Raw genomic sequence first — 25,161 nt, forward strand, 5'->3', positions numbered from 1 at the left:
AAGGACAGGGGCTATGTTTTATTCTTCCTCAGAGCCTAGAATGTTGCCCAGCAAATAGCACACATATCTTGATGAATGAATGAATGAATGAATGAATGCCATATTTTCAAGGTGCAGCCCAGAACTCTGTCAAAAAAATACCAACTCATTTGCTTGTCCCACATTTCTAACCTTCCTTCCTAGTATTGTGCACATCAGAACCACTTGGGGAACTGTGGGAGTGGGAACCATCATGCTACAGGCACACAGCATAGTCTCCCCTTCTTGCATTGTTAGCACATTATTCAGGAAAAAACGATTCATTCATCCACTCAATCTGAGCACCAAAGAATGAAGTAGTATAAAAATACTCCTTGAAAAAAAAAAAAAAATACTCCTTGGACCTCTCCATATACACATAGGACTCCCTCTAATGATCTGTTTCAGAGAAAATCCTTTCTCTCTGCTTCTTAGTGAACTCTGAAGAATTTTAATACATTTTCAAGGAATATTAGGAACAATAGCGAACATTTATTGAATGCCCACAATGTGTTAAGATTCTTCTAAGAACTTCACCTTTTTAAACTCATTTAATTCTCCTATTCCATAGAGTTTTTACAAGAATTGAAATAAAACCAGTTAATTCGGACCCTGTAATATAGTAAGTCTTCAATAAATGCTATTTTTTTTTTAAGTTAGTAAGTAGACATCATGTAAATTTTAGTTCATTTGGCTCACTGTTATACAATGAAAGATCAGCAAACCAAGAGTCAGGAGCCCTGGGCTCTCATTCCCCCTCAGGTATGTACCTAGGGGAAGCCATTTAACCTCTCTGGAACATAGACTTATGTCATCAACTGTATTACAGAGTTGGACAGTGTGATTTTCCGGGATACTATTAAGGATAAGATGCTATTATTCTTATCTGTTATTTGAACTGAATGGTATTCTGTGATCTTAAAAAAAAAAAATGAGGCAACTTTGGACCATTAACTTATTGCTAAAATGTAATTAATCTCCTAGAGAATTTAATTTACCATCAGTTTATTGCAGTCATCAATATGAGTTTATAAAGTACCTGAGAGGCAATTTCAAAATCACAAACTGTAAGGTCTCAGGTAAGTGAGATTCTTTTATCTGCCCATTGAAATATCAGAGTTTGGCTTGCTTTTATTTTGGTTTTTCATTCCCTTGAATGAGCTCAAATTGACTCTATATTAAGTGAACTATTATATAAAGAATCCAGGGCATTTCATTGTTTAAAATATCATTTCTTTGTTAGAAAAGAACAGGCTTACACAGGGGCCAGGGAATAGAGTCAACCTATGAGCATATGTATAAGAAGAGCGAAGACATATTTTTCCTACTCTGTCGCAGGCACTGTTCTAGGTACTTGCGTATATTAACTCATTTGATATCCCCAACAATTCTATAAGGAAAGTACAACTATTATCTCCATTTTGCAGATGAGGCACAGAGACATTAAACAAGTCACCCAAGATTACACAGCTGCACAAAAATAAAACAAGATATTACACCAAGTAATGGCCATATGCAGTCAATCATCTTAGACTGGTAATGAATACTCTACTAGTATCCCTAATTCTCCGGAAACTTTTCTATATCTTCTCTCACTCCATCCCACCTATTCTAGCCTTATTTCAATTCCTAAGATAATGTGCACCCTAAGAGGCATTTCTCTCTGGGTCCTGCATCCAAATACTTGGTGCTTTCCTGACCTTGTAACTTAGGAGTGTTGATTTTTCCATTTTATGGCTTTGCAGTATTGATCCTAGAATTCTTCCCCTTATTGCTTCCCACTTCCCTGTTCCTACTTCCTGGTTCCTGAGAGGGTAACCCAGGAATTAATTGGGGTTAAAACAGTTTTGAATATCAGTAATTAACCTGCACAGAGTAGAGGATTTGCTTTCTCTGAAGCCTCACCTCCTGTCCCCAGAATTATGTACATGTCAGATATATTTCATGTAACAGATATATATGTATAATACCTGTGTGCCAGATAATATTCTAAATGCTCTACAAACATTAAGTTATTTAATCCTTATAGCAACCCTATGAGAAAGGAACTATTTTAGATGAGAAAATTAAGGCAGAAAGACAAAGTCAAGTGCCCAACATAGCTGGAAAGTTATAGAGCTGGGATTTGACCTAGGTTGGCTGACTTCAGAATCTATGTTTTTACTACACTATATTATTAGTAAATGTTAGTACAGAAAGCATTTGCTGAATTTAGTTTTGAATATAAAGTGCAAACTATATTAAATAAACTTGTAGAAATATAAACATATTCCCATTTAGTACATCCTCTAGAAAAAATATTAGTTTGAACAATGAGCTCTGAAATTATTGTTACTCACAAAATCGCTAATTATATTGATAAATTATGGTTGGTAATTTCTATTCTTTGTATATGTAAATATAGAATACAAAAGAGAACATGGGTTCTGAAGCTGAGACAGCCTGGGTTTGAACCTGGCTCTACCACATACAAGCTGTATAAATCTTGAGCAAATGACTTTGAACTCTCTGCACCTCGGTTTCCTTGGCTGTAAAATGGGAATAGTTGTTCCTTCATCATATAGTTGTGCAAAGATTAATTGAGTTAACATATGAAAGAACTTGGAAAAGTATCAGTTATAGTAAGGACTACATAAAAGTTGGCTGCTATCATTATTTTTGTCTTTGTTGTTATCCCTTTTATTCATATATAGTGAGATTAAAATGCTCATATATGCAAAGGAATCCAAAAGTTAGTATCGGCTTGGCCAAAAAGTTCGTTCAGGTTTTTCATGTTACGGAAAAACCCGAACAAACTTTTTGGCCGGCCCAATAAAATAGGTACTCCCTTTGTTGAGGCTTCCCTTTTCTTCTTCATCTTTCCTCTCTTTATATTCTCCATCTATATTCACGTTAGATGTGCTCACTCAGACCAGTGGCTCAAAACACCATCTCTGAGATGACAAATCTCCTGCCTCGACTATTCTCTGAAATCCAAATATGTGTGTGCCACTGCCTACTGGACATCTCCCCCTTGTGGGTCTACATCAATGTCTCGGACTAACCATGTCAAAAATTGTACTCTTGGTCCTCGCCACTCACTTCCTCCACAACAAAGTGCTCCTCCCCAGTCTTGCCCATCCCAGGATACGGTACAACCATCTATGCAGTTTCTCTGGCTTAAACTTGGATTCATCTTTCCCTCCCACACATCCAGTGCAGAGGCTTACCACATTAGCACAGTCTCCAAAATCCATCCTGAATCTGACCAGATCTCCTTACTTCTCCACTCCCACCTTAGACCAAGCCGCCATCAAGCTGAGCACCAACCCTGGCCAATAGCCCCCTGACCCATCTCCTTGCTTCTACTCTTCCCCCTTAACAATTTATTCTTCAAACTGCAGGTAGAATAATCTTTTACAAATCCAAATAAAATCACATCACTCCCCTGTTTAGAACCCTACAGTGTCTTCATACCACATTCAGAATAAAATTCAATCAGTTTACCACACCCTACAAGCCCTTGCTATCTGGGCCCTGGCTACCATCTCCTACTCTCCTTCCCGCTTGCTGTGCTCCAGACACACACGCTTTCTCGCCGTCCCTTACACACGTCAAGCTCACCCCCAAGCTTATGCTGCAGTTCCCTGGACCAAGAATGCTGTCCCCCAGAGAAGATCTAGCCATGGCCCTCCCCCCCTCCTCAGTCAGGACTCTGTTCAAATGTAATCTCATCAGAGAGGCCTCCCTTGTTGCCCCATCTAAAATCACACTCACCCACCATCTCCTATCCTTTACCTACTTTATTTTCTCCACAGCATTTATCACTCTGAAATGATATAATTTTTTTCTCTTTTTTTTTTTTTTTTTTTTTTTTTTAATTTTATTTATTATTTATTTATTTATTTATTTTTGGCTGTGCTGGGTCTTCGGTTCGTGCGAGGGCTTTCTCTAGTTGCGGCAAGTGGGGGCCACTCTTCATCGCGGTGCGGGGACCGCTCTTCATCGCGGTGCGCGGGCCTTTCACTATCGCGGCCCCTCCCGTTGCGGGGCACAGGCTCCAGACGCGCAGGCTCAGCAGCTGTGGCTCACGGGCCCAGCTGCTCCGTGGCATGTGGGATCTTCCCAGACCAGGGCTCGAACCCGTGTCTCCTGCATTAGCAGGCAGATTCTCAACCACTGCGCCACCAGGGAAGCCCTGAAATGATATAATTTATTTGCTTGTTTGTATAAATGTTTCCTATTTCTTTTCTTCGCTACACTGTAAGCCCTAAGAGGGCAGGGAATTTTTCTTCTTGTTCACTACTGAATGCTTAATACACAGAAAATAAAGGAACCAAAAACATGAGAATTAAAATACTCATGTGGGGGCTTCCCTGGTGGCGCAGTGGTTGAGAATCTGCCTGCTAATGCAGGGGACACGGGTTCGAGCCCTGGTCTGGGAAGATCCCACATGCCGCGGAGCAGCTGGGCCCGTGAGCCACAACTACTGAGCCTGCGCGTCTGGAGCCTGTGCCCCGCAACGGGAGGGGCCGCGGTAGTGAGAGACCCGCGCACCGCGATGAAGAGCGGTCCCCGCACCGCGATGAAGAGTGGCCCCCGCTTGCCGCAACTGGAGAAAGCCCTCGCACAAACCGAAGACCCAATACAGACAAAAATAAATAAATTAATTAATTAAAAAGAAAATCCTTAAAAAAAAAAAAAAAAAATACTCATGTGGGGCAGGTAACAATTTGGGAATACCAAGAAGTTGCCCCTCAGCAACTGGTTTATCTCATTGGTGGAAGAACTCTTCTACCTGTTTAATTAAGTATGTGGACTATACAGTAAGAATACACTTACTTTCTTATTTTTAAAAATGTCTTTACAATATCTATGGCAACACCGCTATAGGCACTTAAAAGAGTCACTGGCACTTCTTTTATTTATGAAAATTAAAGCAGTAATAACTCAGTACCTTAAGATTTAATCTAGAACCACACTAGTTCCCTTATCTCTTTACTGACAATGACGGATAAATTGACAGGTTTTAAAATTATATGATAAGTACAACGTAATGGAAATTGATCAATTATGACCCAAATAGTGAATGTGTCATCCAATATATACAACATAAAACATGTATTGCTTAAAATCAAGAACTGAGTTTTATAAAATTTTCCATTGGTACCAAGTAAAATTTTGACTCCATAAATAAAAGAGCATAACTTCTGAAGCTTAAATGAGTTCTAATTATGCTTATTCTAAAGACTTCCAGAATATAAGTATTTTTTACCAAGGGATTCTATGTAGATTAATTAAGAGCAATAAAGCAGAAAAAGAAGCATGTTAATTTCATTTTAGACTAGCTCACAGAGTTTTCAAACAAATGGGAGAAAAAGCTTGCAACATACCCTCTGAATGACTTGGTTTTGTTTTCTGTTTGGGCCGATCCTCGCAAGGGTGAAAGTTCAATTGCTGTAAGACTGCTGGACAGATGACAGAGAAGTCTGAGCTGGTGATCTGCGTAGCATTTGAAAAGCCATGAAGGGAAAAGATCTCTTCCGCTGATAAACACTGAAATAGAAGAAACAAAGTAACCATATATGTGTCAACATAGTAAAAGGCTGCAAGCAAAGATACTGTAAAGAGGCACGGACTATTTCCTCTAGACACACAACACTACCTCTTTTTTTTTTTTTTAATTTATTTATTTTTGGCTGCGTTGGGTCTTTGTTGCTGCGCATAGGCTTTCTCTAGTTGCAGCGAGCGGGGGCTACTCTTCGTTGCAGTGTGCAGGCTTCTCATTGCAGTGGCTTCTCCTGTTGCAGAGCACGGGCTCTAGGCGTATGGGCTCAGTAGTTGTGGCATGCGGGCTTCAGTAGTTGTGGCTCACAGGCTCTAAGCGCGCAGGCTCAGCAGTTGTGGCGCACGGGCTTAGTTGCTCCGCAGCATGTGGGATCTTCCCAGACCAGGGCTGGAACCCGTGTCCCCTGCATTGGCAGGCAGATTCTTAACCACTGAGCCAACAGGGAAGCCCAACACTACCTCTTCTACAAAAAGTCACTATAAAAATGTATCAACAGATGAATGGATAAAGAAGATGTGGCACATATACACAATGGAATATTACTCAGCCATAAAAAGAAACGAAATTGAGTTATTTGTAGTGAGGTGGATGGACCTAGAGTATGTCATACAGAGTAAAGTAAGTCAGGAAGAGAAAAATAAATACAGTATGCTAACACATATATATAGAATCTAAAAAAAAAAAAAAAGGTTCTGAAGAACCTAGCGGCAGGACAGTAATAAAGATGCAGATGCAGAGAATGGACTTGAGGACACAGGGAGGGGGAAGGGTAAGCTGGAACGAAGTGACAGAGTGGCATGGACATATATACACTACCAAATGTAAAATAGATAGTTAGTGGGAAGCAGCTGCATAGCACAGGGAGATCAGCTCCGTGCTCTGTGACCACCTAGAAGGGTGGGATAGGGAGAGTCGGAGGGAGACGCAAGAGGGAGGAGATATGGGAATATATGTATATGTATAGCTGATTCACTTTGCTATAAAGCAGAAACTAACACACCATTGTAAAGCAATTATACTCCAATAAAAATGTTAAAAAATATATATTATCAGTGGACCAACAGCAATCCACACAAAGAGCTTTTTAAAACAATTGTATATCCTCAATCTCCCATCTCTGTTTTTCCTCAGTTTGAATAGGTATTTTGTGGAGGCTATTGGAGTAGCTCTGTATAGCGTTTCTTGTAAACAAACACACCTGGTTCCCTTACAATTTCATGGTTAAGAAATTCATCCATCCTGGACTGCAATAATAATCTCAATACGTAAAAGTTGTTTTAAAATATCTCTTTAGAACAAATTGTTGCTTGCTAAAATATCTATTTTTCTCAATGTTGGCGGGTAGCTTTCCTATATTACAATATTTCTATATTATAATGGTGCTAGGCTATTTAGAAGTTCATTTAACTGTTAATAAGGAATAGAATCTGCATTAGAAAAAAGTTCTCTGCAGAAATAACTTTTTAAAAGTATCGTTTTACTCTTGGGCATATTTTAACTGTAAACTTTCTTCTATATACTTGCATTATTAAGAAGACTATAAAAGAAATTAAATGTGTTACTATTGCTAATAAATGTTATAAGAATTATAGAGTATGAAAAATACCCATTCACTCAAAGAAAAAAGTCTATCTTTAATAACTGCAAAGAACGTTTCTTTGCGTACTTCAGCCAATATTTAAACCCCACTAAGACCTTAGCTTTGTACTCTGGACTGGATTGTGTCCTCCGCAAATGTATATATTGAAGTCCTAACCCCCAATGTGATGATATTTGGTTATGGGGCCTTTGGAAGGTAATTAGGGTCAGATAAAGTCATGAGGGTGAAGCCCTGCTCCAACTGGATTAGTGGCTTCATAAGAAGAGACACCTTGTCTTAAGCAGCCATCTGCAATCCAAGGAGAGAGCTCTTATCAGACACCAACCCTTCTGGCACCTTGATCTTGGACTTGCAGTCTCCAGTCTGTGAGAAAATAAATTTCTCTTGTTTGAGCCACCCAGGCTACAGTATTTTGTTACGGCAGCCCAAGGTCACTGATACACTATGAACCGTACCAAGAACTCAAAAGTTGTTGTTAACTGTTTCATCATAAAGTGCTGTAATTCCCCTCACAACAGAAACAATCAAATTAAAAATGTAAGATTTGGTAAAAGGAGATCACTATTGATTATGAAGGAAAGATGAAAACACATCAAATACATCAAATTGTATGGAGTTGTCAAAAGGTAAGACTTCAATTGCCTTAAAGAAAATGCACATGTACACATCTTTTTTGTGATGTCTAAGAATGTGCCTAAAACTGTTCTTTACTGAACCTAAACCCTCCTTTGGGTTCGTGACAATGATAGCTGTGTGCCATCCCTAGAAGAGGAGACAACACTCAACGCTCAGTTAACAGTCTTCCCTGAGACCAAGAATAAGGGATAATGAACCAATGGAGGGAGAAAACAGCTCGACAGCCAACGGGGGGAGAGAAAGTGGGTATAGTTTATTCATTACTATGAAGACACCCAGGAGCATAAATGCTAGGCTCAAAAATTACGGAGTCCAGGGAATTCCCTGGCGGTCCAGTGGTTAGGACTCCGCGCTTTCACTGCCGAGGGCCCAGATTCAATCTCTGGTTGGGGAACTAAGATTCCCGCAAGCTGTGCAGTGTGGCCAAAAAAAAAAAAAAAAAATTACAGAGTCCATGTGGCTCGACTGCCCCACTGCATGATTCCAGGAATAAATAGGTGTAGAAGTGAAAATACAAAGCAGCACTGTTTCCCTGCAAGGAAGCTCCTCCAACTCCAAAACAGGAGGAAAAGGGATGCTGCCCATAGATAATTTGCAAAAGTCTTCTCAGAATGAACAGTCTAAGACGTCCTAAAACTTGATGACTGTTAAGCAGTTCCTTTTAGACTCTAATTGTGACCCATTAGTGGATCAGAAAATCCACTTACAACATCACAGAGAGCATTTTGTAAGTAAGTAAAAAACAGTATAATAGGAACCACAGAGTGTATCACACATAACAGGAGTAAGTATTGCTTAGTCAAACTTTTGCTTCAGTTACACTTTATACATACCATGCACATGTATACTGGACCACAATATAAAGTTCATTTTTTACTATAAATGGCAGTCAAGAGTTTTAAAGTCACTATCCTTAAGGATGCCCAGACTAAGCATTGTACATCATTAAAGACACTGTCCTACATACAGTTAGGGAAAAAAACCCCAATGCAATCAAGGAATATATACTCAATATTGAAAGATAGCTGAGAGTCTTGATGATCTGTTCAGAAAGAACAAAAAGGTAGAGAGATGACAAAACTCTAGGCCTTGCTTTATGATTTTAGAATGAGGATGGACTACTAACTGTGTGACAAAACTGAACTAATGACAGGCCTGCCTTATTTAAATTAGCTACCTACCTTCAGAAAACAAACAGTGGTTGCCAGAAAGGGGGTTGGGGGAGGGGGGCGTGAATTAGGTGTAGGGGATTAAGAGGTACAAATCTCCAGTTATGAAATAAATTAGCCATGGGGTTGTAATATACAACATAAGGAACATTGTTAATAATATTGTAATAACTTTGTGTGGGGACAGATGGTTACTACTTATCACAGTGATCATTTTATAATGTCTACAAATATCAAATCACTACATAGGACACCTAAAACTAACATAATATTGTACGTCAACTACATTTTAATTTAAAAAATAAATAAAAATAAAGGAGTGAAGTTATGAGTGAAAATTAATGAATTAGTTTAATTAAATAGCTATCTACCAGCAAGTAGAATGCAAATAGTTTTATACTGCACCCTATTTGGCTTTAAACAATATTGATTTTTATTATGCTTTGATTTAACAGAGTTGAACCTGACGCAAAGAAAGCAGTTGTCTAAGAAAGGGCAGTGCTTCCCAGAGCAGAGACAAACAGGATGAGCACCCAGGACCTGAACAGTGAGGGTGGCAACAAAACCAGCAGAACCACTGAGGAAGTTCAAACATCCTCTCAAACATACCCCTTCTGCTCCAAAACAAACAATGAATGAACTGTGAAACTGGTGTGACCCACAGGGGCTCCTCAGAAAACAGCTCAGGGTGATTAACCTGAAGAGTATCTGCCTCCGTGTGTTTTCACTGGCTCCTTCACGTTTCCGTACTGGCTTTTCTTCTTTCCATCTGTTTGTTCTTACAACACTGCTGTTCTCAAGAGCAACCCCCTGATGTTTGCTGTGGCCCTGTGAGCTTTGTGCTGGGAGAGGCAAACTCCAGCCAGCAAACGCGCTAATGCACAGTGGGCTGACTTCTTCCTAAAGACATTTTCTAAATGTTGAGTTAATCTCCTATTTGCTAGTCTATTATTACACATTAAGATGATCTTGAATGGGCCTCATACACACAAAGAACCAAAGTAAAGTAGTGGTAGAGGTAAGGGGATGTAGATGCATCTGATTAATGAGGCCTCAAATTATATTCAAAATCATTTTATCAGATACTTCCATACATTTCTTCTTCTACTTCCTCTACTCTACCTTCCACCAGTGCTGACTACTCAGAAGTTTTTTTTTGCTTCTCTTCCAGACATTTCTTTGTGGAGGTGCTGGAGGCCAGCGCAAAGAGAGGATGGGGGAAGGTTGAATGATTAGGGCAAATTCCTCCCTCAACATTTTATACAGTGGAAATCTGCTTATAATAAATGCCAAGGAGTTAGGCAAGATTTGAGATTACACCGTGTAGATAATTACACAGGCTCTCTTACCTGACTAAACTTTAGTCAGGTTCTTCTAAGTCCTCTAGCTTTCAGCCTTGCGTCCATCCTTGTAGGGCTGGCACTGCCCAGTTTTAGCAAGAATCCTGCCAAGTCTGTTTAGAGAGAATCCCCTAGCCTTAATATGTGATATTATCTTAATATCCTCAATATCTGGTCAAATTCTTCATTCCTCACCCTGATATCTGATTACCCTGGCTTCAGCAGGAATCCTGTTAGGTCTATTTAACCAAAATCCCTCCCTACCCCTGATGTTTCCTCTTAGTAATTTCCCATCCACTGACCCTGACTCTGTTCCTTGGCTATAAATCCCCACTTGTCCGTGATGTATTCAGAACTGAGCCCAGTTCTATACTGAGGTCCCTTTTCCCCTATTGCAATAGTTCTTGAATAAAATCTGTTTTTATTACCTTACTGTCAGATTCTGGTTTTCTTTAACAATACCAAGTATAATAACCATGTAATTATACTACACATCACATAAATTCTTTCCTTCATTCAACAAGTATTTACTGCATCATAAAATTCTGTGTATGACATTCATGGAAGAAGTGGAAGGTGGAGGGTGCCAACAAAGAAAGAAATAGTACAAAGATAAATAAGTCGTCATACCTTCCATCAAGAAACCAAAATAATTTCAGCAGAAAGAAATCAGATACACCAGTATCTATAAAACCAGAGAGAAAGTGATAAAGTAATTATAAAGAACTATGAGAGTTCATATAAAGCAGAAATAATACGCAGAGGAAATAGTCAAAAACGACTTTGAGGTTAGAATTCCGGGAAAGTAGAAAGAGGATATTGCTACTGGTGTGATTAGAGAACCTAGGAAAAGAAAGGCATTTCGGAGGATGGTGGCAAGTTTCATTTCAGACGTTTAAAGTTGCAGTGCTGCCTGTGGGACACTGGATGGAAATGAGTGAGCTTTCTCTGAGAAAGCTAGAGGCCAGAGATAAGGATGTAGCTGTCTTCTGTAAGGAGATAACAGTTAAGTGGGAGTGGAGGAGATCATCAGGAGAGAGAGTATAGAAAGAGGAGAAAAACTTTGGGAATACACATATAATTTGTGCAAAAGCAGGAAAGGGAGCCAGAAAATAAGACAGAGCGAGATAAGCCCAAAACATAAGAAATAATTAAGGCCAGTGAATGCTTATCATTTTTGCCTGCCTGAGACTCCTTCCCCATCATCCAGTAACAGACCACCTCCCTGCAATGGGAGCCCCCCTCTATGTGATTTAGTTGGGGCTGATCAGGGAACATAGGACCCACACTTGTCCACTCTCTGGTGGAGCTGCTGAAAAAATCTTCTTCCACTAGGATTGCCAGAAGTCTATGGGCTCCTTAGGCCACTTTTCCACCATGTGAAAGAAGGTGAACTAATAAGCAGAGAAAGGCAGGAATCCAATACCATCACTCATGCCCTGGATACATCTGTGCCTATAGCTGCTTCTGCCCCTTGAATCTTCAGTTACCTGAGCCAATGAATTTCCTTTTTGACTTAAGCTAATTTCACTTGTTTCTTTTACTTACAAATGAAAGAGTCCTAATTGATACATAAAGTAATTATTTAAAAGACATTTTTAAAGCTAGCAAAGGAATGTTAAGTCCAAAACCTGTGTGAAAACAAAAAGATAAGCTTCTCTACCCTTCTTCCTTTTCCCAACACATGGGCTGTCTTCTCTACTTGGCTGTCTAGTCAAATGGCATCCACTAAATAATACAAAGCAATAAGACCATCTGATCCTGTAGCCATTAAGCCTAGGCCTTCACATTATGCCACAAATGAAATATCACCCCACTCAAAGGTCACCCCAGAGATGGTTTCAGATTCTGTTTTGCACGGGCTGTGGTTCTGTGGAAGCTGAGCAGCTCAACATTCCTAATCAGGCCGCTGCTACAGGTATGGCTGAGCTCTCAAGGCAGGGAGAGAGAGCCCTCCGGACGCGTTTAGACTCAGTGACGATCAAAACTAGAATTAAATACCAAGTCCTGTCACTTTTTCTGGGTTGTCAAGTAACTGAGCCACACAAACTTTTTTAAACCCAGTATTCTTGCATTTCAAGCAGAGAAGCCAACATGCTGCTTCATCCTTCTAAGCTACCATCATATAACCATACAACTACGAGGCCAGGAACTGGTCTCAGATTGTTAAGAGTGTATGAGGAAGAGGAAAAGATGAAGATCCGAAATCATCATGTAATGGGAAAGAAACTTCTAGAATCCTTGCACTCATATCCACCTTAGTATTTACTAATGCTAATACTAACAATATAATAGTGTATGCTGGTACACAGCAGGGCTTAGTAAATACTTGTTGAATGAACAAATTAGTAAATGAATGAATGAACCCCTCACTTGTCTTCACAGTAATTTTTAAAACCAGTTGCAAAACCTGTTTAAGTTCATAGTAGTAACCTAAACAAAATGATATAAAAGCAAAACAAGTATAAAAGCAAAAGAATATGAAGTATACACAAGAATGTTTCAAATATGGCAAGAGAACAATTTAAATATTTAAAGCTTAAAAGGGTGGTTTGAGTTTAACAATTGGGAGGCCATTTCTGACCCTGAAACCAGTGAACAGTCCCATTAACATTCCCCTTCAGGGGTGACTACACAACATCAAGGAATTGGTGATTTAAATGCTCCACACTGGCAGCAGGAGCGGCAAAGTGGGAGTGACCATGGGCATCACTTCCAGAATTGTTACTGACACAACAATGGAACTACCCAACCACAGTTGCAAGGAACTCACGTACCACTTCCAAACAGCCTGGCTCTTGCACAACATATATGTGTGCTCAATCACCCTCTACCAACTTCCTCTTGAACTTTTTCCCAATTAATTTCCTCTTTAAAGTTTACTCATGATTACTTCACCACGATAAAAGAGTTTTCTAAGGTTTGAGCAAAGAACATTCCAGAAAGATGATCTTCTAAGGTGTAAAAGGTGGCTAATCAAGTGATCCCAGCTCTGTTTCCCCAAGATTTGTTCTTCCATTTTTCCCGCAGATTTCCTTACAGTTCTTACTGAAGCCACTATGGTGCTGACGCAGTCCTCCCACAATGTACACAGGCGTGCACACACACACGTGCTTATACACATTCTCAAAGCTCTTCCTTAACAGCAGACAAAAAGAGCCTTTCCTGGATATATTATTTAAAGGAGAAAGATGCTTTATTTTATGATACATTGATAAGGGAAAAAACAGACTATTACAAAACAATATGTATAGAATGATACCACTGGAGTCCTTATTTTCTAAATAAGGTATTTTGTGGAGTCCTTATTTTCTAAATAAGGTTAAATAAAATCTGGAGATACGGTGCAAGAGGACTCCCTTTTCTCCACACCCTCTCCAGCATTTACTGTTTGTAGATTTTTTGATGATGGCCATTCTGATCGGTGTGAGGTGATACCTCATTGTAGTTTTGATTTGCATTTCTCTAATGATTAGTGATGTTGAGCATCCTTTCATGTGTTTGTTCGCAATCTGTATGTCTTCTTTGGAGAAATGTCTATTTAGGTCTTTTGCTCATTTTTGGATTGGGTTGTTTGTTTTTTTCATATTGAGCTGCATGAGCTTCTTGTAAATTTTAGAGATTAATCCTTTGTCAGTTGCTTCATTTGCAAATATTTTCTTCATTGCAGCTCTATTTACAATAGCCAGGACATGGAAGCAACTTAAGTGTCCATCGACAGATGAATGGATAAAGAAGACGTGGCACATATACACAATGGAATATTACTCAGCCATAAAAAGAAACGAAATTGAGTTATTTGTAGTGAGGTGGATGGACCTGGAGTCTGTCATACGGAGTGAAGTAAGTCAGAAAGAGAAAAACATATACAGTATGCTAACACATATATATGGAATCTAAAAAAAAAACAATGGTTCTGAAGAACTTAGGGGCAGGACAGGAATAAAGATGTAGACGTAGAGAATGGGCTTGAGGACACGGGGAGGGGGAAGGGTAAGCTGGGACGAAGTGAGAGAGTGGCATGGACATATATACACTACCAAATGTAAAATAGATAGCTAGTGGGAAGCAGCCGCATAGCACAGGGAGATCAGCTCGGTGCTTTGTGACCACCTAGAGGGGTGGGATAGGGAGGGTAGGAGGGAGACGCAAGAGGGAGGAGATACGGGGTATATGTATATGTATAACTGATTCACTTTATTATACAGCAGAAACTAACACACCATTGTAAAGCAATTATACTCCAATAAAGATGTTAAAAAAAAAATGTGGAGATAACATGCTTCAATTTACCTCTGGTGGTGAAATTATAGACGATTTTTTGTTTTTTCCTTTCTGCTTCTCTATATTTGCCAAAGTTTTAGACAACATGCATGTATTCCTATTTTAATTAGGAAAATAAAGTTAAATCATGAGGGTTTTCCAATCTTTTCACAGGTTCCTCCAAACACAATTAAGACAGGCTGGAATTTTTTTTAATTTTTACTAAAGAAAAAGAAATTTTAAAAGCTGTGATACACTCTTTAAAAGAGGTTTACAAAATTTTCTGATGACCACAGCTACTGACAAGGTTCTCAGCCCTGCCCCCCCTCTATGTGCAGTTTCCAAGGCTCTCTCACCCCTAGAAGCCTGGTGTGGTGTCAGAGCACAAATAATCTGGATTTTTGACTTCATGATCCTGACCTGGCTCCAGGGGCTGGGGCCACCCTGCTTTCCATCACCAGCAAGGTAGTCCCCTAGGCCTCCTCCCATTTGCTGCCAAGACCAAAAGGTCTTTTGGCCTTGCTTCTCGCCAAGGGCTCCCCACTAAGCCCCCTGGGAGATAAAGTGTGGAAGCCTTGCTTGCCCCTCCTCCAACTCAAGGCTGGGGCAGATGCCACAAGAAGTGAGCTCATCCTCAAAGTCATCTAACCTCTGCATACATGAAATGACCTTGTCCATCACAGACCCAATCATATCACAACCATTTAGCACAGTGGTTCTCAAAGTGCGGTCCAGGGAACCCCCACCCCACCCAGGGGTTACCAAGACCCTGCCAGAGAAAATGCAAGGTCAAAATGATTTTCATAATAATGCTAAAACTGCATTTTCCTTTTTCACTCTCATTCTTTCATGAGTAAACAATGGATATTCCAGAGGCTAAATAACATGTCACAACAGATTGAATACAGAAGCACATATGAGAATTCAACTATCTTCTACTAAGCCAGACATTAGAGATTTGCAAAAATGTAAGACAATGCCATTCTTCTCACTAATTTTTTGTCATGGTAAATACAGTTATTTTTCATTTAAAAAACAATGTTAACATGGTATGGCCTTATTACTGTTATTTTTTATATGTTAAATAAATATTTTAAATTTTTCTTAACATTAATTTCTATAACGGTAGATATCAATAGATATAAACCACGTGTACTTTAGTATATTGGGGTCCTCAATAATTTTTAAGAGTACAAAAGGGTCCTGAGACCAACAGGTTTGGCCTAGAGCATAAGAATGACAGATGGGCCCTTACATTTAACTGACAAGTTGGGAACTTCTAACTAACCTTACCCAATACATGTCTCATCTTGTTTATCCTTACTCACCCCACACACAAGACTATTTCTATTGAAATATTGCCGTTGTCACTCTTCTGTTCAAACTGGCCCCCAACACACACACCAAAAAAAAACTTTCCTTCTGCCAAGAGTCTGAAGACCTAACACTGAAGAATTATCTGTCCCCAACCTTCCTTCCTCCTTTTGCCCTCCACCAAAAGCATCCTTAAACTCTCTGTTTTAACCAAGCAGTTCTAATGCCTTGCATTTTACCTTCACTGTGACTTTGCATGCCCCATGAGCTCTACCTAGAATTCTGAGATACCTCCTCTCAAAGTATCCAACTTCTATCTGTCTTATATTTGGTCCCCACTGCCTCTACTTAATATTGCTATGCTCTCCAGATGCCCCTACCCATAGGATTTACATGTTTAGCACTTACTGTGTGCTTCCTCGTATTACCATCTGCTCTTGAAAATGGGTATCTCTTTAATAAGATCATGAACATCTAGAGAGAAAGGATGTATTATTTCATATCTTCCTCAACTCCTAGCAAAGCTTCAGACATGTAAGTCACTCAACTTATAACAATCACTAACATGATAGATTAAGGAAAGGGCAGGGAATGAAAGAAGATTAGAAACTAGCACATAGTGTCTGAATATAATTCTGAGAAATACAAATTGATAACCTGAGACTTATTTACTAGGAACTCTGAAGAATCAAATTTTCTAGTCACAAGTTGCCTTGCTCATTCTATAAAACTTAACTGGCATCAACTCAGTAGAGCCCTGATACTACAAATAAACTAATACTGACACCAATGTTTCCAAGTTGCCATAAAAATTGCAGCTATGGGCTATGGAGAAAATCTGAGTCTAAATTATGACCAAAGGACTCTAAAAATTTCAGAAATTAGAAGGAATAAAAATTTAATTATTTCCTTCTACTGATATGACACATAGGTTCAATTTTAACATACTATTTCTTTTCTACTGTTTTTATTAGTGTGTCTGCATCAAATAAATGGATTGCTGGCTTACTTTGAACTAAATGAGACATCTAGGTTGACTGAAATAATTTTAAAAGTTATATTGGTGTAAAATTTATTGTAAAAGTTTGAAGTTATTCATTCATTTAACAAATATTTCCTGAATACCTACTATATGCTAGACACTATGCTAGTTACAGGAATAAAGAAGGTGACTGAGATAAACCCAATCCCTAACCTCACAATAGATATCACAGAGTAGTACAGGGTTCAGATAAAAAAAAAAAGTAATTACAGTATGGCCCGGTAAGTGCTAGGGTAGGATCCATGAATGTTGAAGAAGACAGAATAACTAACCTACCCTAACGTAATGGGATTGTCCAAGGATTCCTGGAGAAAACAACATCTAAGATGAGATGTGATGAAAAAAGGAGAAATAAAGTTGGAGAAACATGGGGGGTAAGGGTAGGTACTGCAGGGCCTTAAATACCAGGCAAGAAGTTTAGATTTTATTCTAACAGTAATTAGAAGCCATTTGAAGATGGTGAAATGATCAGATTCGCGTACTTGGGATATAAATCCGGCAGCAATGTGAAAGATAGGACATGGGGCAGCATGGAATGCCGTGGGCAGCATAACGCCAGACACAAACAGAATGCAAGATCTGTATCTAATTAAATCTCACAACAATCCCATAAAGTAGATAAAATTATCCCCCTTACACTAAAGAGAACACTGGAATTTAGAGATATTAAGTAAGCAGTATTTAAGCTATTGTGACACGACTTATGCGCGTTTGACATGGGAAGTAGAGAGACAGAGGACTCAAGAATAACATCCAGTTTTTCAGCTTAGCCAGCGGAGTGGATGTTGACACTGATCACCGAGACTGACAAGACAGGATTACAGTAAGTCCTCTACATACGAACTTTCAAGTTGCGAACTTTCAAAGATGCGAAAGTGCATTCGCATGTCCAATCACATAAGTTAGTTCACGTGTCTGATGTACATTGTCATGTGTGTGCATCCTCTACAAGTGGTTGTGCTTTTGTGTACCTTACTGTACAGTACTGTATAGAGTACAGTAGTACAGTATCCTTATTTCAAGCCCAGGATGTCCAGAAGCAAGCGTAAAAGCAGCAGTGATGTAGCTGGTACTGCTAAGAAGCGCCAAGCGATGATGATGGAAACAAAAGTGAAAATAATTGAGAGAGTGGAGCAAGGCTAAAAGATGGTAGGCGTTGCTCATTCTAATAACACTGAACTCCCTGCTGTGCAACACGAGGAGCTTACTAATGAAGACCTGACGGAATTGGAAGCCCAGAGAAAGGACAAAGAGAGATGAGAGGAAGAAGAAGTAACTGAAGAACCGAAGAGATTCACAACGCGGGAAATGGCAAGGGGATTTTCTTTATCTGAGGAGGCACTGTTAGTTTTTAAGGCACAGGACCCAAACTTAGAACGGTGCACGAAGGTTGCAGCAGCCGTTCAAAATGCAATCCAGTGCTACCGTGTCATCAATGACGAGAAAAAAAGAGCTACTATCCAGACATCACTGGATCGCTTTTTCAAGAGGGTAGATAGAATTGAATCCAGCAAGGAACCAGAACCTGTGGCCTCAGTGTCAGGCGTGAGTGAAACTGCAGCTTGCCCTCCATCTCCTATTGCTGACGGTCCTTCAGCTCTACCATCTCCCACCTCCTCTCCCTCCTCCAGTCAGTAACTCTTCTTGCCTGTTCACTCGATGCCAGCCCCTGATGCCAGCAGTTGTACTGTACTACTGTACTTTTCAAGGTACTGTAAGATTAAAAATGTTTTCTTTATTTTTTATGTTTGTTGGGTTTTTTATGTATTATTTGTATGAAAAGTATTATAAACCTATTACAGTACCGTACTATATAGCCGATTGTGTTACTTGGGTACCTAGGCTAACTCTGTTGGACTTACGAACAAATGGGACTTACAAACGTGCTCCTGGAACAGTACTCATTCGTATGTAGGGGACTTACTGTACCAGAAGGTGTTGATGGAGAAAGGATGGAGTTGACGAGTTCCATTTGGGACAGGTTTAGACCTGCTGAGTTGGGGAGGGGAGAGAGTTAGACATCAATCGGCAACCATGATGTGCATGGCTGAACCTCAGGAGAGAAATGTGAACCAAGCCAACCTAAGCAGAAAGCACCCACAGACAGGTGATAACTGCAGCCAGAGGAGTGGCTGAGGTTGCACAGACAGAGTGTGCAAAATCAAAAGGAAGAGTGCTTAGGATAGAACCCCAAGGAACACCGATGTTTAAAGGATGAGCAAAAGACACTGAAATTGAAAAGAAGCAGCCAGAGAGGTAAGAAAACCAAACCAAGGTAGACACAGCTGTGGGCAAGGAGAGGATGTGTTTCAAGTAGGATGTGTTCAACACTGTCAAAATTAAGACAGAGGTAAAGCCTGAGAATCTCTCATTGTATTTAGCAATAAGAAGGTCTGGGTGACGTCCTATAGAGCAATTTGAAGGAAGTGTTGGGGACAGAGCCATACCGCAATGTGCTGAGGAGTGTCTGGAAGGTGAGAAAATGGAATAGACTTCATACGTGTCCACCACCCAGTTATATAAAGAAAGTAAGGCACAAAGACCATGGAATATTCAGGGGATTCATAGCACAGGGGCCATGCCAAGGCAGCACCTGACTAAAACCAGCACAATGGAGAAGAACTGAGGATTCAGTATTGGCACCTCTGTTCTCCCAGTCAAATTTGGGCACTTGGTGACTTCTGCCAAAGACTTCTTTGGGCCTCAGTTTCTGGGGAAACTGCTATGTCCCAATTCTCTCACAACACTGTTTGGAGTATCAAATGTCAAAGATCAGGAAATAACATTGCAAGGTTGAAAAATAGCTTGTGAAGGAATTGATAATCTTGTTTTAGAGCTAGACCTGACTATTGCGGAGACAGCTCCAGCAGGAAGAATAGTAATAATAATTTTTTTTCTTGTTTTACTGAAACAAAAGAAATCTCAGCAGAAAATACCTTCCTGCTTTAAATGACTGTACTGTTCCCAGTGGCTTCAAGAAACTAGCATCAGTTCTACTTTGACACTGAGGCACTTGGATGACATATCAGGCGCTAAGATTTTTGGAAAATAAACCAGCCCCTCCGTGGGATGATATTCTTCAGTATATGTGGAGCAACAGTGGAGAGAGAGCATGGGCTTTAAAGTCTAGTCACTCTGGATTGGAACCCTCACTCTGCCACTTCTGAGCTATGACTCTGAGAGAGGTATCCAACCTCTCTGAGACTGGGTCTACTCATGGGAATACCTAGAGTACTTACCCTGTGAGATGAAGAGGCTTAATGGGATGGTATATAAGAAGGTACTGAGCACAATGCCTGGCACATGATAAGTACTCCATAAATGTTAACTATTACTTCTATTAGGGTAGGACCTGCTCCCTCTGCTGGAGTGAAGGTCCTACCTGAACATTTACTTAAATGGCATTCATCCCAAGATTAGGGACAGAGCCAGTGTCTAGACTTTCTCAAAAGATGTGTAGGTAAAGTAACCAAAGAATATACATGAATTCTGAGATCCCTGCTCCTAAAGAAAACTGCAGAGCATCATGATTTGATATTCAAACTCAAGTACCTGGTATCATCAGTAGGGTGCATCCCTTAACAGAAGGGTCCATGTGTTTTCCAGCATATGTGTTCAATATTCATTTAAAGCAGGATCTGTTACCCAACTCAGAATCGTCTTACTGATTTTACCTCTCGTTTGAAGTTTGGACTAACTTCTCTTTCCCTGTCCCTGAAGAGACACATCCCTGACTTATCATAGTCAGACCAAAGTGGCGCCTGTTCTCTTACCTGCTTCCCAACTAATAAGGTCAGCTGAAGGTGGAGGACCCTGGATTCTTTTGGCTTGCAAAACCCATACAGAGGTCCTGAGGTAAATCTAAATTTAAAAGCACAATTACATCAATTTCTACAAGTATAATATGGATTTCCAAACATTCACATTTCAGTATTGATGTAAAATTTGGACAAAAATAATAAACAAAGCCAACTCCTAAATATAGCCTCAGAAGTCCTCTGGGAGGACCTAAGGTTTACATTTTCAGGAGTTTACATTTTTCAGGAGTTTATTACTAGTGTTTGATGAAAGGGAAGAAGAGGCAAATGGTAAAAGCCTTTCTCAAGATGAGAGTCACCACTGAAACTAACACTGAAACCGAAGTCACTGGACTGATGTATTTCTCACCGAACTTTTTATTTCATTAATCCTTGTTGTCTTTTTATAGCACTGCTTTCCTCTAAGTTGAGTGACCCTAAGGTGCTCAGGCCTCCAGTGAAAGACAATTTTGTTAAGGGTAGTTAAGCTATTGTTAAGCTATATCAACTAATACAGTATTATAATAACTATGCATTGAGCATATAATTTGAGCCAGGCATGATGCTAAGTATTTTACATGCATTGTCTTTTTTGTTATTTATTTTTTTAAGTAATACAGGTAATGGGAAAAAATAGATTATTTGTTTGAGTTACTACATGTAATACACATAGTAGTAAATATAGAAGTGCCTAAAATACAGCGATACTCAGTAATTATTATTATTGCTCTTATATTTTTGTTCACAACCATCCTATGAGTAAGGTTCATTTTTTCAATTCACAGATGTGAAAACTGAGTATTAAAGAGGTTAAGTCATTTGCCTGTGATTCCCAGCTAATAAGTGATCAGAATTTCAGCCCATGTCTGTTTAAACCCCAAGGACAAATTGTTAACCATTATGTTGTATTCCTACCACAATTAGAGACCCAAGAAGCCCACTGAATATACCGATGACAAGTGTATTATTTTTGAATACGTTCAAAAATAGAACTAAAACAGAACTAAAGCCTTAGAGGCCTTATCAATGCTCACTTGGTTTTTTTATTTCTCTAACTAGTTAAGTATAAAAAAAGTCAAGGTATTAAATATTTGGACTTCAAAGGCATAATACTACTTTTCAGGTTAACATCTTTGATCTAGATTCACAGATTTTTGTTTTTGTTCTCCTTAAGCTTCAGGCCAAGAAAAACAACAGAGGACCTTTGGAAAGAGACAGAAACCAAATTAAACAAGGCTCCATTCTGAAGATTTTCTATGTTCCCACATCCCATCATCACAAAGGTAATTCAGTGATAGTTTCATTTCTTTACAAAATAAACCTCAAGACTCCGCAAACCCATTTGGCTCCTGAAACAGACAACTGGGAATAGTTTGAGAATAAATTAATTAGTTTCAATTACAAACAGGAATCCTACCATCATCTGAAGTTGGAAATGGGAACACACTCTGAAAACTACAAGTTTCTTAGGTTGTCTAGAGTTTAGTAACGTTCTTTTTTTTTTTTTAATAAATTGCATTTTAAATGATCCTAATATTAACTGTGTGCACTTAGTAATATGGACAGTCCCTTGAGGACATGCCACTCTGAATCCAAGTAACTGGCAAACTCTTGTTACCAATCACATGAGGCTACCCTCGTTATGGGGTTGCTTTTCTTTTCCCTGAGGAATGCCAATCCTTCTCAACTTCAGGCCTGTTTTCCATGCCTATTTATATTCCTATTTTTCTCCCCCGACCCCTACTACCACCAAAAGAAATTTAACATAGAGGATTCAAATGTATATTGATTTTAAAGAAAAAACTCTTAAACTGCAGTCATAGTTGAGAAGCAATGGGTTTTTATGACTGGGAAATGAAGTCCCTGACCATCAACATCTCCCAATGTTGGCATCACCTGGAAACAGAAAGATGGTGTGAACCATGGAAAGCACAGAAGCTGAAAATCTCCCACCCAGCTACTCTACTTTGAATATCTCTAGAGAGAAATAAAGATCTATCTCAATTAAGGGAAAAAGTTTACCACTCCCTCTCCTGGTAACTGTGTGAGAGCTCAAACTCCCATCTAGCAGCAATGAGATTCTAAGAGTTAGTAATTCTGTTAGAGTTAGTACCTCTGTTAGGGTTAGTAATTCTGTTAGAGTTAGTACCTCTGTTAGGGTTAGTAATTCTGTTAGAGTTAGTACCTCTGTTAGGGTTAGTAATTCTGTTAAAGTACTCTGCTCACCTACTCTTCCCTCATTGCTTCAACTCATTCCCTAGCACCGATGCACAGTCCTCTTTCTCCAGTGTTGTGCAGTCAGCAATGCAGCTGCTTCACAGGCATGAAAAAGGAGGACTTAACAGGATTAAGAGGAACAAACTGTTATGTATAAAATAAGCTACAAGGATGTATTGTACAACACAGGAAATACAGCCAATATTTTATAATAACTATAAATGGAGTATAATCTTTAAAAGTTGTGAATCACTGTATTGTACACCTGTAACTTATATAATATTGCACATCAACTATACGTCAGTTAAAAAAGAAAAAGATAATTAACATGTTAAAAAAAAAAAAAGGATTATCTGCCAGAGAGAAGACGGCACAATTTTTTTTTTTAAATAGGAGGACTTACATTCTAAACTGCCTGAAGAGAGAGTGAATTCATTGGCAGAATTCTTCTAGAGTAAAAGTGAGAACAGGACTGAAAAATTTAACACTAGACACGGATGTTTCTCCCCTTATCTGCAGTCTATCCATAGAAGAAAGAAGAAGCTGATAAATATACCTTTCTCCAGGAAAACTTCTGAAACTCAGAATTAGGAAAACTATTGTTGCCAAAATATTTTCTCCAAGAAAAATTCATTATATAAGAAAGAATGAAAGAAACTTTCATTCTATAAAAGAGAATTCATGTAACCCACAAGAAGATCCATCTTGTGATTAATAGCACAGACACATTTGGCACAAGCAGATGTTCATCCAGTAAGGATTTTAAAAACCAAAACAAACAAGCAAAATCCTCCAAAAGGAGAATTGACTGCCTTGTAACTCCTCCACAAGGTGTTTCCCAGAAGGCTCCCACAGAACATGGTTCCCAAAAGTATTTGTTTGGCAGTTAATCTCACACAGCCTAGTGATACGTCTTGTAATATTTCTTTCAGTGATTACTTAACTACTGCAGTTTTGCCTTGCATACTTTTCAAAAGTTTCCACCTTATTTCTTAATTAGATTATAAGCTCTCTGAGGACAAGGACCTGTCATCCTCATTGTAGTTTCTGTAGTCTTAATACTGTTCCCTTAACGTGACTAAGCAATGGAGCTACATAAGCGATTGATGATTTGTAACTTCTACCCATAGATCAAAATCTGAGATTAACAGTTGCCCTGGGCTTCCCTGGTGGCGCAATGGTTGAGAATCTGCCTGCCAATGCAGGGGACACGGGTTCGAGCCCTGGTCTGGGAAGATCCCACATTCCACGGAGCAACTAGGCCCGTGAGCCACAACTACTGAGCCTGCGCGTCTGGAGCCTGTGCTCCACAACAAGAGAGGCCGCGATAGTGAGAGGCCCGCGCATCGCGATGAAGAGTGGCCCCCACTTGCCACAACTAGAGAAAGCCCTCGCACAGAAACGAAGACCCAACACAGCCAAAAATAAATAATAAATAAATAACAAATAAATTTAAAAAAAAAACAGTTGCCCTGGCTAGGGAGAGTATGATTTTCTAAACTATAATTCAAAAAATCCACTATAGGATTTAGGATTGCCTGAGGTTCTACCACTTACTGTGTGATTTTGGTCAAGTACTTAATCTCTCAGCACCACATATTTCTCATGTGTAAAATTAAGTTAATAATGGTATCTGTATCACAGGATTGTTGTGATTTTGAAAGGCGTTAATACAGATAAAGTGGTTAAGAGTTATGTCACACAGGAAAAAACCAATAAATCCTAGATATAATTATTTATGTTATGTACAAAAGGGTCTATGTGACTCCTAGGGTAGTGGGTAAAGATGCAAGTTTGGGAGTCAGAGATAGAAAGAATGAAGGGTATTTTCTCACATGGATCCCAATCATCCCTGGCACGAAAGCAAACTAAGCTCTTGACATCACAGTCAAATGAATTACGAGTGTCTCTCATTTTCCTAAAACCTTTTGGAAACAATGATCACACTGTACACAGTCAACTTAAATGAGAGTGATATATCAAAATAGGTCCATTGTCTTGAAGGAAAAGCCACCGGAGACCTAAGCACAACCTGGCCCTTCCTGCCAGTTTCTCACCTGAACAAGCAGGTTGGAAGGCATTCCTAGAAGATTTACGCCCTCATTTCTCAGAATATAAAGGAAAAAAAAAAAAAAAAAAGAGGTAGAGAGATGCTCTTTCTCCCCTCCATCCATGATCAGTGCTTCCCAGAACCTCCCTCATGTAATGCACCATTAC

General features: G+C 39.4%; 1 protein-coding gene across 1 annotated transcript in view; it reads right to left on the reverse strand.

Annotated features, from left to right (window-relative positions):
• SLC39A8 (solute carrier family 39 member 8) overlaps positions 1-25,161 on the reverse strand; it is a 70,726-nt gene that overhangs the window by 39,932 nt on the left and 5,633 nt on the right. Inside the window, exon 3 of the mRNA XM_057547346.1 lies at positions 5,391-5,553. Coding sequence (XP_057403329.1) covers positions 5,391-5,553 — 163 coding nt within the window. The remainder of the gene's footprint in view (positions 1-5,390; positions 5,554-25,161) is intronic.

The sequence above is a fragment of the Balaenoptera acutorostrata genome, chromosome 5, assembly GCF_949987535.1.
Source record: "Balaenoptera acutorostrata chromosome 5, mBalAcu1.1, whole genome shotgun sequence".
NCBI lineage: Eukaryota > Metazoa > Chordata > Mammalia > Artiodactyla > Balaenopteridae > Balaenoptera > Balaenoptera acutorostrata.